The sequence below is a fragment of the Garra rufa genome, chromosome 8, assembly GCF_049309525.1.
Source record: "Garra rufa chromosome 8, GarRuf1.0, whole genome shotgun sequence".
NCBI classification, from domain to species: Eukaryota; Metazoa; Chordata; class Actinopteri; order Cypriniformes; family Cyprinidae; genus Garra; species Garra rufa.
Genome location: NC_133368.1, coordinates 40,654,811 through 40,667,736, shown reverse-complemented (window position 1 = coordinate 40,667,736; position 12,926 = coordinate 40,654,811). Strand labels below are relative to the sequence as shown.

General features: G+C 34.1%; 2 protein-coding genes across 2 annotated transcripts in view; both read left to right on the top strand.

Moving 5' to 3' along the window:
• Window positions 1-5,991, top strand: part of LOC141340180 (ceramide kinase-like protein) — a 64,672-nt gene extending 58,681 nt beyond the window's left edge. The window contains exon 5 of the mRNA XM_073845107.1: window positions 5,937-5,991. Coding sequence (XP_073701208.1) covers window positions 5,937-5,991 — 55 coding nt within the window. The remainder of the gene's footprint in view (window positions 1-5,936) is intronic.
• A 2,355-nt stretch (window positions 5,992-8,346) lies between these two features.
• Window positions 8,347-12,926, top strand: part of LOC141340612 (integrin alpha-4-like) — a 40,697-nt gene continuing 36,117 nt past the window's right edge. Inside the window, exons 1-3 of the mRNA XM_073845656.1 lie at window positions 8,347-8,646; window positions 9,296-9,408; window positions 11,881-11,978. Coding sequence (XP_073701757.1) covers window positions 8,447-8,646; window positions 9,296-9,408; window positions 11,881-11,978 — 411 coding nt within the window. The 5' untranslated portion in view covers window positions 8,347-8,446. The remainder of the gene's footprint in view (window positions 8,647-9,295; window positions 9,409-11,880; window positions 11,979-12,926) is intronic.

Sequence of the window (12,926 nt, the reverse complement as noted above, 5' to 3'; positions counted from 1 at the left end):
CGCATGTAATTTTTGCTGTATGGTATCAGATTTTATTCCTTAATTATGTGTTCTTCATGATAAAACCAAAAATATATCGTTAATATAGATATTAAAATATATTTACTTTTTTTTTTTTTTTAATGGCCCAAAATATATTGCTAATAAAGATTGTAAAATAGATTTACTTTATGGGCATTTATAGGTGACATAAAATGAAAATCTGACTTTTTCCATGTTTAAGTGCTATAATCTGATCTCCGGTGCATCTAATAACCCAAAAACATCAAAAAGGATAACCTAGTAACTTTTGGTAAGTCTTTTTCTGCAAGCATGTGGAAAAAAAAACAAGTGCTTCAGATTTTCAGATGATCATATCAGTAAGTTTGTTTCACATTTCCAAACTCAGAATTGTGAGAAATAAGAATTATGAGAGAAAAATAGAATAAAAGCTATAATTGTGAGATAAAAAGTCACAATGACCTTTTTTGATGGAAACGGGCTTCCATACATTGCAGATTGCAGATTGTTATTATTGTTTCATAGCAGTGTTTTATTAATATTTTTATGTAGTCAATGTTATATAAAAGTAATAGGGCACTATTTTGACATAACAACTCCCTTCAGCCATGAATTCACAGTATTGTGCCTTTTGTACCTTACAGAACTTAATGGACATTCATATTTTGTGGATCTTTATGTGAAGATCAAGTAGCAGATTCCATGCTGACCTGCTGATTAGTGAAGCTGCTTTTCTATGGCAGCTCCAGAGACGTCACCAGGGTCATGAGGTGTTTCACATAACAAGGACGTTTTGATGTTCAAGGCAATTCATCAAGCATTACTTCTACTCTCAGAGGCCATAACACCATGGAGCGAACAGGAAAATGACTTTTTTTTTTTCTCTTATCAGTATTGTACATTATAATCCTCATTTTATCTTACCAGATCCATTCTCTTTCCACTTTGTTTGCAGGATCAGATAGCAGCATGCCCTCGATGTGTTCCGAATGGGAGCTTTCCAGAAGATAGAGGAATTTGGGTCACATTTTAGAATAACTCCACTCATGTGCTGCTCTAACTAATCTGCAGCTTCAAAATAATCCCCTAATGCTGTAATAACCCTTTATCTAATTATGTATGGCTTTTATTCTCAATATATGTCATGGTTTGAATAAGCACAAATGCTGAAATGCTCAGCGGTCCATCCAGGCAGTGTTAGCAAGGACAGTTTTCCCAGTCTGTTTGTGAATCACTGGAAGGTCATGACCTACATGGCAATGGAGGGAATCAGATTCATGGTAAAGGATTTTGTTTAATATTAATATTTAATGCAACCTGACTAATACAGCTTTATTGTAATTTGCATGTTAATAAATGTACCTCAAGTGCACCCCCCTTCCCTTTACATGATAATTTATTAAATATTTTGGCTAATTTGATGCTATTAGTTGCTGATATGAGTGTTGTACTCCATTGAACACATTTAAGATGTTTAAATTAGTGTAATTTCTATCTTACCAGCATGCCATGCATCTGCCATTAATTAGGCAAAAAGATCCTGCAAGATAAGAATGCTATTGGGCTGGTTGGGATGTGTTAATTTTATTTATATACTGTAGCATTATTAGTAATAAAATATATTTAGTTTACATATATAATGTGTGTGTATGTATATCTAGATTTTACTTTTTAGTACTTAAACTTAATTAGAATTGACAAATTACATTTTTAATATGTATAATAGTATTTAAATACCATTTTAATTTTCTTGTTGCGATAGAAGGAAATAAATTTTTAAAACACACACCCTGCAGCCTTTCACCTGAAATCAATGTAGGAATGTTTTGTCTGGTGTTTATGAGCTGTGATGTGGAGGGGAGCATGAAAAGTGAAGTTGTGAAATGCATTTGGCTAAATGTGGAACCATATATACTATACATGTATGTGCATGTGTTTTCCATGCTTTGCACGTGGTGTCTTGCGCAAACCTCAGCAATATGCGTTGCAATGACCATGCAAAATATCCGTGAAGAGTTAGTCATCCCTTATATGACCTTTGCTCCTTTTCTGCTCTTTGCATTTGCACGTTAGTGAATTTAACAACTGTTGCACCTCTGAAAATTTAGTTCATTCCTTTTCTCACTCTTTTTTTTTTTCAGGACCTCCCAGAAGTTTCCACAAATCAGCCCCCTTTTTGTCCCCTAACATGCTGTAAGTATTGTTTGTTTATCCAGAAACAGATTTCATAAACTCCTTCAGCAAGGGTGAAAATATTAGGGCCACTCTCTTGGACAGAACAGATGTGTTTTTTTTTTTAAAGCATTCGACTTTCTGCAAAGTTTAAAGGTGAATTGTCTAATTTATGTGCCTTTATTGTAAATATAAAAAATAATGATTGTTTTCAAACAGGTTTCCCAAACATTCCCACTATTTGTCATTGGTCAAACAAACAGGCAGTGCTGCCATATCAAGCTAGTTAGGATTTGGGGGTCATGCTTTGGTTGTTTCGCATGATTCAGTTAACTCCGCAACAGTTCAAAAGTTTGGGGTCAATGGTTTTTTTTTAAATCATGAAAATCTGAATTTTTCTGTGTTTAAGTGCTATAATCGAATCCCCGGTGCATCTGCCAATCCAGAAAATGCAAAGGACAACCCAGTAACTGTTTAGGTAAGCCTGACAGTTACATGTGATAAAATGGAGGGATATTATTATAATATTACCACCCCTTTAATCTCCACATTTCCGCCCACAGTGCTGACATTTTGTTTTCGCAAGCACCAACGGTGTACCAGTTCTAACGCCATGACCTTCGCAGACATAACTGACTGTGTTTTTGTAACTGTGTGTTTTTAACAAACTTGTGTGTATTTGACAGTTTAAGTGCAATAAGACATGAAAGAGAACTTACTTTAGTATTCACATGCCCTGTGACAGCCGGTTTCTGTGCACATACCTCAGACCAAAAATCAGAAGATTAAACTAATATGGTTTAAATGCATCATTTCAGCATGATAGACATGATAATCAAAACCAAACAGATTTTTTTTTTATCTGAGGTACAAGCTGTAAAGGCACAGCCCTATTCTGGAAAGGGGATGTGGAGCAAACATCCAAAATACGCGCACAGAAAGCAGCTGTTGCGTAACATGTGAGTACTAAGTTCTCTTTCATGTCGTATTGCGCTTAAACTGTCAAATACACAAGTTTATGTTAAAAACATGTTACAAAAACGGTTATGACTGTATAGATTTTTTTTAAAGAGATGCACAAAAACAAGCTAGTTGTGATTTGGGGCTTATATTTTTGATTGTTTTGCATGATCCAGTTAACGCCACAACAGTTAAAAAAAATTTGGGCTCAATATATTTTTTTATTTTTAAAGGTGATATACCATGAAAATCTGACTTTTTCTGTGTCTATGTGCTATAATTGGGTCCTCTGTGAATCTACCAACCAGGAAACATGAAAAAGGACAACCCAGTAACTGTTTTGGTAAGCCTTTCTCTGCAATCATGTGAAAAAATGAAGGGATCTTATTATAATATTACTGCCCTTTAATCTGCACATTTCCACCCATGGTGCCGGAATTTTGTTTTGGCAAGCAACAACGGTGTACCAGTTCAACACCATGACCTTCACAGTCATAACCGACTGCATTTTTACTACTTATGTGTTTTTTAATATAAACTTGTGTGTATTTGACAATTTAAGCGCCATAAGACATGAAAGAGAACTTAGCTTAGTACTCACATGCCATGTGACAGCAGCTTTTTGTGCACATACTTTAGATGTTAGTGCTCAGAAAACTATAAATCAGAAGTTTAAACTAATATGGTTTGAAAGGCATCATTTCAGCATGATAGACATGATAATCAAAACCAAACAGATGTTTTTTTTTCATCTGATGTACAAGCTGTAAAGGCACAGCCCTATTATGGAAAAGGGGGTGGGGAGCAGCAACCATCTGATTTATGGATTTCTGACCGCAAACATCCAAAGTACATGCAAAGAAAGCAGCTGTCACTTTGCATGTGAGTACAAAACTAAGTTCTCTTATGTCTTATTGCGCTTAAATTGTTAAAAACACACACAGCTGGTTATAACTGTGAAGGTTGTTTAAACATTTAGACATGGACAAAAACAGCATGTTTCTGCTTAAAGGGTAAAAATATTAGGGCCGCTCTATCAAAACAGATGTGTTTTTTTGTGTTTTTTAACTTTGACTCTCGGCAAAGTTAAAGGTGAAGCATGTAATCTCTGTGCCTTAACTTTATATGTAAAAAAAGTAATGATTGTTTTCAAACAGGTTTCCCAAACACTCCCATTATTTGCCACTGGTCAAACCAGTGTTGCAATATCAAGTTAGTTGTGATTTGGGGCTCATATTTTTGATTATTTTGCATGATGCAGTTAACGCCACAACAGTTCAAAAGGTTGGGGTCAGTATGATTTATTTTTAAGTTTCATGAAAATCTGAGTTTTTTGTGTGTTAGTTTAAGTGTGGTTCCCTGGTGCATCTACCAACCCAGAAAATGCGAAAAAGGACAACCCAGTAACTCTTTTGTTAAGTCTTTCTCTGCAAGCATGTGATAAAAGGGAGATTATTAACATAATACTACTGCCCCTTTATCTGCATGTTTCCATGCACGGCACCCCATTTTGTTATTACAAGTGACAACGGTGTACCAGTTCTAACACCATGACTTTCACAGACATAACCGACTGTGTTTTTAGAACGTATGTGTGTTTTTAACTTGAACTTGTGTGTATTTGACAGTTTAAGCACAATAAGACATGAAAGAGAACTTGGTTTAGTACTCACATGCAGCCAATTTCTATGCACATGATTTGGATGTGTGCGCTCAGAAAACCATAAATCGGAAGTTTAAACTAATATAAAAAAATCCAAACAGATGTTTTTTTAGCAGACTATCTGAGCTACGAGCTGTAAAGGCAGCTCAAAAGGGAGCGGGGAGCCGCAGCTCATTTGCATTTAAAGAGGCATGGACGAAAACAGTGTGTTTCTGCTTCCACTCAAAATAGGCATTTTCAAAATTATATAATAAATTATCTGTGGGGTATTTTGAGCTGAAACTCAATAGACAAATTCTGGGGACACCTAAGACTTATATTAAAGGTCTCCTTTAAGTAATTGATACTTAAAACTTTGAAAGGACACATTAAATCGATCAAAAGTGACATTGTTTTTTTTTTCATTATGGGTGTATTTACTATTTCAAATGCTGTTCTTGTGAATGTTGTATTCATTTAAGAAACCTGAAGAAAAAGTGTCACGATTTCCACAAAAAATATTAAGATGCAAAACTTTTTTTCAGTAGATAATAATGAGAAATGATTCTTTTTAAGCACCAAATCAGTATATTACAATGATTTCTGAAGAATCGTGTGATGCTGAAGACCGGAGTAATGATGCTAAAAATGCAGCTTTGCATCACAGGAATAAATTGCATTTTTAAAATGTATTCAAATGCTTAGTTTTCAAACAAAGCAGCCTCTGTAAGCATAAGAGTCTTTTAAAAATATTTAAAAATCTTAACAACCCAAATGTTTGAACAGTAGTGTACATAAATTGAAAAAGCATCTTAAAAATGGCTTAAAAGCACTTTTAATAAGTGAAATACAAAAATCCAGAATAACCAAGTCAGTAATGCAGCTGGCTGGTCATTCATTGCCCCTCATTCTCAAAAACAAAGTGTGTGTGTGTGAGAGAGAGAGAGAGAGACAAGACTCTCTTTCACACTTATTAAAGCGTCTCTGTGGACTCTTCCCTATGGAGGAAGGAGAGAGCGGCTGTAACTATTGATAGGTACTGAAAGAAATGCACACACAAACTGTGAGTCTCAGAGCAAGAAAGTGACACACAAATGTGCTTAAAGAGTGTCTGAGAGACTTGATGATGTCCCAGGACTCACACTGTGCTCCTTATCCACAGCACATGTGCGCTCGGCATTATCACTCAGAGGGGAATTGTGTCTGAGGCGTCCTGAGACTCACACATTTAATAAGACTGTGTGTGTGTGTGTGTGTGTGTGTGTGTGTGTGTGTGTGTGTGTGTGTGTGTGTGTGTGTGTGTGTGTGTGTGTGTGTGTGTGTGTGTGTGTGTGTGTGTGTGAGTGTGTGTGTGTGTGAGTGTGTGTGCGTAACAATCTGCTTTGTCATGGTCATAAGGCTCTCATGAAAGTGAAAAAGGATCATGGAAAAGATGGTTTGATAGACTGATAGATTGTCACGAACAGGCAGTAGATTGAATGACATAACCCATACTGAATGAGCTTTCACAAAGCTTTAAAAAAGCGCTACTTTATTTGTGTACATTGTTTGTGCTGTAAGACATTACCAACTGTCCATAAAACCCATTGCATTCCTCTATAATTGCTTCCATGACCTGTAAATCTGAAGTTTATGTATGAACAAATGTAAGCAGTTTGTGTCAAGTCAACCATATAACTTGGAAAAAAAATCTTGTTGAAAGTGTTTTATTGCTTACTTACAAAGTGCTGTTAAAATTGACTTTCTCAGTGTTTTCTTAATAGTAATGTCAGTAGTCTTTACTGACCTAAAACCCCAGTAGACAGATTTTAAGACTTGATCCTTGTTTTTCCACATTCAGTTGTGTTATTTTCAAAAAGGTGATATTAAGTAACTTTTTTTTTTTTTTCTTTAAAGTCAATTAAGTGATTTAATGTTATTTATTTTGGAAACACTTTACAATAAGGTGTCATTTGTTAACATTAATGTATTAACTAACATGAACAAACAAACAAAACATTTAAGCTCTTACACTATTAGTTCATCTTTGTTAATGTTAGTTAATAAAAATACAGTCATTTATTGTTTGATCATGTTAGTTCACAGTGCATTAACTAATGTTAACAAACACAACTTGTGATTTTAATAACGCATTAGTAAATTCTGAAATTACCTAAGATTAATAAATGCTGTAGAAGAATGTTAACTAATGTTAACTAATGAACCTCACTGTGAAGTCCTTTAATACAGTATAATTTAAAATATAAAACATAATTACATTAAATTGTTTTATTTGGTTGATTCATAAATTAGCATTAGCGTTTATATTAAACATCCAAGTAATCTGGTCAAGTTAGATCTTGTTTTTAATCTGTTTTTATGAAATTTGGAGAAAGCATAACTTCTTTTGAGGTGTTCGTTGTGGTTTAGGGCGTAAAACAGAACATATGACGGTTGTGATTTTAATAATGCATTAGTAAATGAGTAAATGCTGAAATTAACTAAGATTAATAAATGCTGTAGAAGAATGTTAACTAATGAACCTTATTGTGAAGTCCTTTAATACAGTATAATTTCCAATATAAAACATAATTATATAAAATTGCTTTATTTGGTTGATTCATAAATTAGCATTAGCGTTTATATTAAACATCCAAGTAATCTGGTCGAGTTAGATCGTGTTTTTAATCGGTTTTTATGAAATTTGGAGAAAGCATAACTTCTTTTGAGGTGTTTGTTGTGGTTTGGGGCGTAAAACAGAACATATGACTGTTGTGATTTTAATAATGCATTAGTAAATGCTGAAATTAACTAAGATTAATAAATGCTGTAGAAGAATGTTAATGAACATTATTGTGAAGTCCTTTAATACAGTAGAATTTCAAATATAAAACAAAATTAAATTGTTTTATTTAGTTGATTTATAAATTGGCATTATATTAAACATCCAAGTAATCTGGTCAAGTTAGATTTTGTTTTTATGAAATTTGGAGAGATCATAAGTTTTGAGGTGTTTGGTTTGGGGCGTAAAACAGAACATATGACGGTTGTGATTTTAATAATGCAGTAAATGCTGAAATTAACTAAGATTAATAAATGCTGTAAAAGAATGTTAACTAATGAACCTTATTGTGAAGTCCTTTAATACAGTATTTTCAAATATAATTACATTAAATTGTTTTATTTGGTTGATTTATAAATTACAGTAGCATTAGCGTTCAGATAACAAATCCAAGCAATGTGGTCAAGTTAGATCGTGTTTCTAATCAGTTCTCATAAAATTTGGAAAAAGCGTTACTACATTTGAGGTGTTCGTTGTGGTTTGGGGCGTAAAACAGAACATATGACTGTTAATACATCGTGTTCTTCATCATTTCCTTAGTTTCCACTCTGGAGACCTTTAAGCGTGTCAGAAGCGTCCGCTGTCCGGCGCGCTCAGCGCGGTCCCGCCCCTGCGGCGCGCCCGAGACAGTACTCACTTCAAAGGCTTCCCTTGACTCATAAGCGATGTGACGTCATGAAACGCGAGGCGCGCTCCAGCAGATGAGATGCCAGAGCGCAACAGGCGAGCGCACATCGTGAGCTCACAACTACAATGACAACTTCCTGATATCTTAACCAAAAGTTTATTCGAACTCTTTGCACTTTTGTTTTAAGGCAGAAGTGGCTTTTCCTCGTGTTCTGTGTGGTGCTATGACTGTTGACGAGATGATTTCTTCACTGCTCACCAGAGGTTTGCTGAAGTGGAGATCTGTAGTTGGGATTCTGTGGTACCTGTTGATTCTGTGTGACTGCTATAATCTGGATGTGGAGCATCCTTTAGTTTTCCAAGGACCCAGTGGATCATTATTCGGATACTCGGTTCTTCTTCATCAGCATGCTGAGAACGCATGGTAAGTACATTAAACAGGCATGAGAAGTTTTAATGATCTAAGTCAAGTATGAATGAGCAACTCAGGGGCATTTTCTACATTTCTAGTACATTAGTTTGTATTTCTGACCAGCATTAAATAAAATATATTCTTAGTGTGAATAACTATGGCTTTCATCTTTGCATTCAACATCAAACTTTCTGCTAGCATGTTTTTTTTTTCCAATTGACAGTATATTTTGATGTAATTATCACTGTTTCAAGCTTTAGAGTTATGGGAGTGGTTCTTTACATTCATTGTTTCAGGTTCAGAAATGACTTTATTAGTTTTTAATTCAAAGTCTGGAACATAGTGAAATATTATGCAATGCATCAGATATTGTACTGTAGAAGAACTTGCTCATATGAGCATTTCTCACATGAGCATATCTGTAAGAGTTTCTTTTGCCCTGAGCTATGGGTAATTTCAGACCCTGGATTCATGAAACAACATTTTTCTATTATTGTGCATGCCTTTTATTTAGTTATCATTAATCATTCATTCTGAAATCTTGATGTTGGTTTCAAAAGTGGTGAAAGACACTTTATGCATAAACTGCCAAGGCGCAAGTGATGATCAAATTCATTGGTAGTTTCTCAAGATTGTGTTTAACGTCATATTTATTGTTAAGGCTTATAGTTGGAGCGCCTGTGGCTAATTCCAGCTTTTATCCTCAAATCAAAAATCCTGGAGCCATCTACAACTGCAGTGTGGGTAGCTTACAGTGTGAGCAGCTCCCTGTTGGTAGGTCTTCCCTTCCTTATCTTCAAAAAATTCAGCTTTTCTTGTTTGTTTTATCTGCAATCTGACTTAACTAGGTTAATTTTTAAAAAGGTTGCTCTGGTTATTTGGCAATAAGTTTATTTTAGAGTACCAATGCTTAAGAGATCAGTAGTTCATGTGGGGACCAAAAGCTCATTACAGCTTTGAAATCACATTTAATCCTGGAAAAACAAGTTTTTGGATTTTGTTTTTATTCAGTTTAAGTACAGAATTCTTGTTTAGGTCATGCTGCCATTTAAAAGGGGACAAAGAAAATAACAAAAACAAAGACAAAAAAAATAGCGTTTTCACTAATAGTCTTGAATAGTGTACCTATACACTACCAGTCAAAAGTTTTTGATTTTAAATGTTTTTAACATCTCTTATGCTCACCAAGCCTGCATTTATTTGATCCAAAGTACAGCAAAACAGTAAAATCTTGAAATATTTGTAATATTTAAAACGACTGTTTTCTATTTAATATATTTTAAAATGTAATTTATTCCTGTGATTTCAAAGCTGAATTTTTAGCATCATTACTCCAGTCACACGATCCTTCAGAAATCATTCTAATATTCTCATTTGCTGCTCAAAAAAACATTATCATCATTATTATTATTGTTGTTGAAAACAGCTGAGTAGATTTTTTCAAGGTTCCTTTGAATAGAAAGTTCAGTAGAACAGCATTTATCTGAAATATAAATCTTTTGTAACATTATAAATATCTTTATTATCACTTTTGATCAATTTAAAGCATCCTTGCTAAATAAAAGTATTGATTTCTATCATTTCTTTATTCACCCCCAAAAATAAAAATAAAATACTGACTTAAAGCTTTTGAATTATATAATGTATAATGTTACAAAAGCTTTTTTTTTAGATAAATGCTGATCTTTGGATCTTTCAATTCATCAAAGAATCCTGAAAAAAATGTACTGTTTTAAATATTGATGACAATAATAATAATAAAATGTTTCTTGAGCAGCAAATCAGCAAATTAGAGTGATTTCTGAAGGATCATGTGACACTGAAGACTGGAGTAATGATGCTGAAAATGTAGCTTTGATCACAGGAATAAATTACATTTTTAAATATATTTAGATAGAAAGCAGTTCTTTTAAATAGGGAAAATATTGCACAATATTACTGCTTTTGCTGTACTTTAGATCAAATAAATGCAGGCTTAGTGAGCAGAAGATAATAAATAAAAAAAACATCTCAAATCTTAGTGTTCAAAAACTTTTGACTGGTAGTATATAATATAAATCAATGACTTTTCAGACCATTTAAATGTACTTTAATGATCTGTTAGACACTTTGCATAATCTAGCAGGGTTTATGTTATTTATAAAAGTTTCCCACTGTTCCTTCCGTTCGCTGTAGACAAGCTCTGAACAGTCAAGCACTTCTATTTGACCACGTTATACCGTTTAGACTTAACACTTCTGAATGCGCTCTGATTGAACTTGTGTGCTTTCTAGACCCCTGACTGTGAAAACGTCCTGTGAATGCCCCATGCGGGGTCAGCCAGACTGTGGAGGGTTTCCTCCTGTCAGGAAGAGGATGCTTATATTCCCAACCCGAAACAAGGGATGGGGGACAGTCATCTTTGTAGGTCAAGCTACAGGATATATATAGCTTGCAAATAAAATATCTCGGTTTAGTTGAAGGAAATGGCATTAAACAATTTTCACCAAAGGCAATGCTGGGCTGGAGTGCAGACATGTTCGTTTAGTTGTCTGAAAAGGTTTCGTTATTAGTGGCTTCTGCTAAGAGATGTTTCACTATTATTATTGCTCATACTTAGGGTTAGGGGTTTAAACAAGTCATTAGTATCTAACTGTAGCATGTAATTCACTGTGCTATAGATGGGTTTTTGAGAAGTCATGCGCTATTACTTTTCAAATAGCTGAAAACAACTGTAATAGACTTTCATTGAGAGACTGAGCCATATTTAGAGACCTTTAGGGATCTTTTCACTTGGGCCACTATGCAACCACATGCTCAAAACACACAAAATACCTTAGCGACCACATGCAATACCCTGGCAACCATCTACAAGACCACATTATGTAGTTAGAGCAAAAACACTTTCTTCAGAAATGTCAAAATCTAGTTGCTGCTAATAATCTTACAAGTATAGTGTGAAATGGACGTGGTTCATTAATGATGCTCAGAAAACTGCAGTTTTTCACTTGTGCACTTGAAACAAGTTTTTCTTTTTACTTCTCACGTTACTCTCAGAGATATTTGTAGATTTGTTTTTGCAGGTTTCACCACATGCTCCTCATCCTGTGCTGTTTAGCGTTGAGTTTGTGATGCACAGGTGTGAATTTGCTTGAGATGAAAAGCATTTGCACTGTCTCTAGCATGCTGCACAGTTTCCCAGAGTAAGCGTTTTGGCTCTTGATTGATTGAATATTAATGTAGGCACATTTGACTGCATGATTTCAGGAGGTGTACGGACCTGTGGAAAACACTGTATGGCAGAAAATGATAACCAGTGGCTGGGTGTGAGTCTGTCCCGGCAGTCCTCAAAAGGCCATGTTTTGGTATGTCTTTTGGTCAAGGCGTACATCAGCATTCACCAAGACTGTATTTGTTTGATCAAAAATACAGTAATAATGTGTAATATTATTACAATTTAGAAATTTTTGAAATGTAACTTATTCCTGTGATGTGAAAGCTAAATTTCACATCACAGTATCATACTCCAGTCTTTTATGGTGCACAAGAAACATTTCGTATTATTTTCGGTGTTGAACAGTTGCTTTCCTGCTTAATGTTTTTGTGGAAACCGTGACATGTTACCATTCAAATTTTTGGTGTAAAATGGAAGAAGACACATTATAATTCTCATTTAAGACATTTATAATGTTACAAAAGATTTCTCTTTTAAATAAATGCCGCTCATTTATTTGAAATGACACTAAAATGTTATGGTTTCCACAATGATATTAACCAGCAAGAACTGTTTTAAATATTTATTATAATAATAATAGAGCACCAATAATAATTGATAATAATTAAGCTCCAAATCAGCATATCAGAATGATTTGGCTGGAAGACTGGAAAATTGACTCCTGCTGAAAATTCAGCTTTGCCATCAAAAGAATAAATTTGAAAGACACTACCAGGCAAAAGTTTTTGAATGGGAAGATTTTTAATATATATTTTTTGAAAGACGTCTCTTTTGCTCACCAAGCCTGAATTTATTTAATCTGAAGTACAGCAAAAACAGTAAAATATTTAAATATTTTAACTATTTAAAATAACAGTTTTCTATTTGAATATATTTTAAAATGTAATTTATTCCTGTGATTTTTTTTTTTTGGAAAGAAATTATAGAAATTAATACTTGTATTTAAATTGGTCAAAAGTGATGATAAGGACAGTTATAATGTTACAAAAAGTTCAATTTTGATAAATGCTGTTCTTCTGAACTTTCTATTCATCAGAGAACCTGAAAAAATTCTGCTCAGCTATTTTCAACATCATAA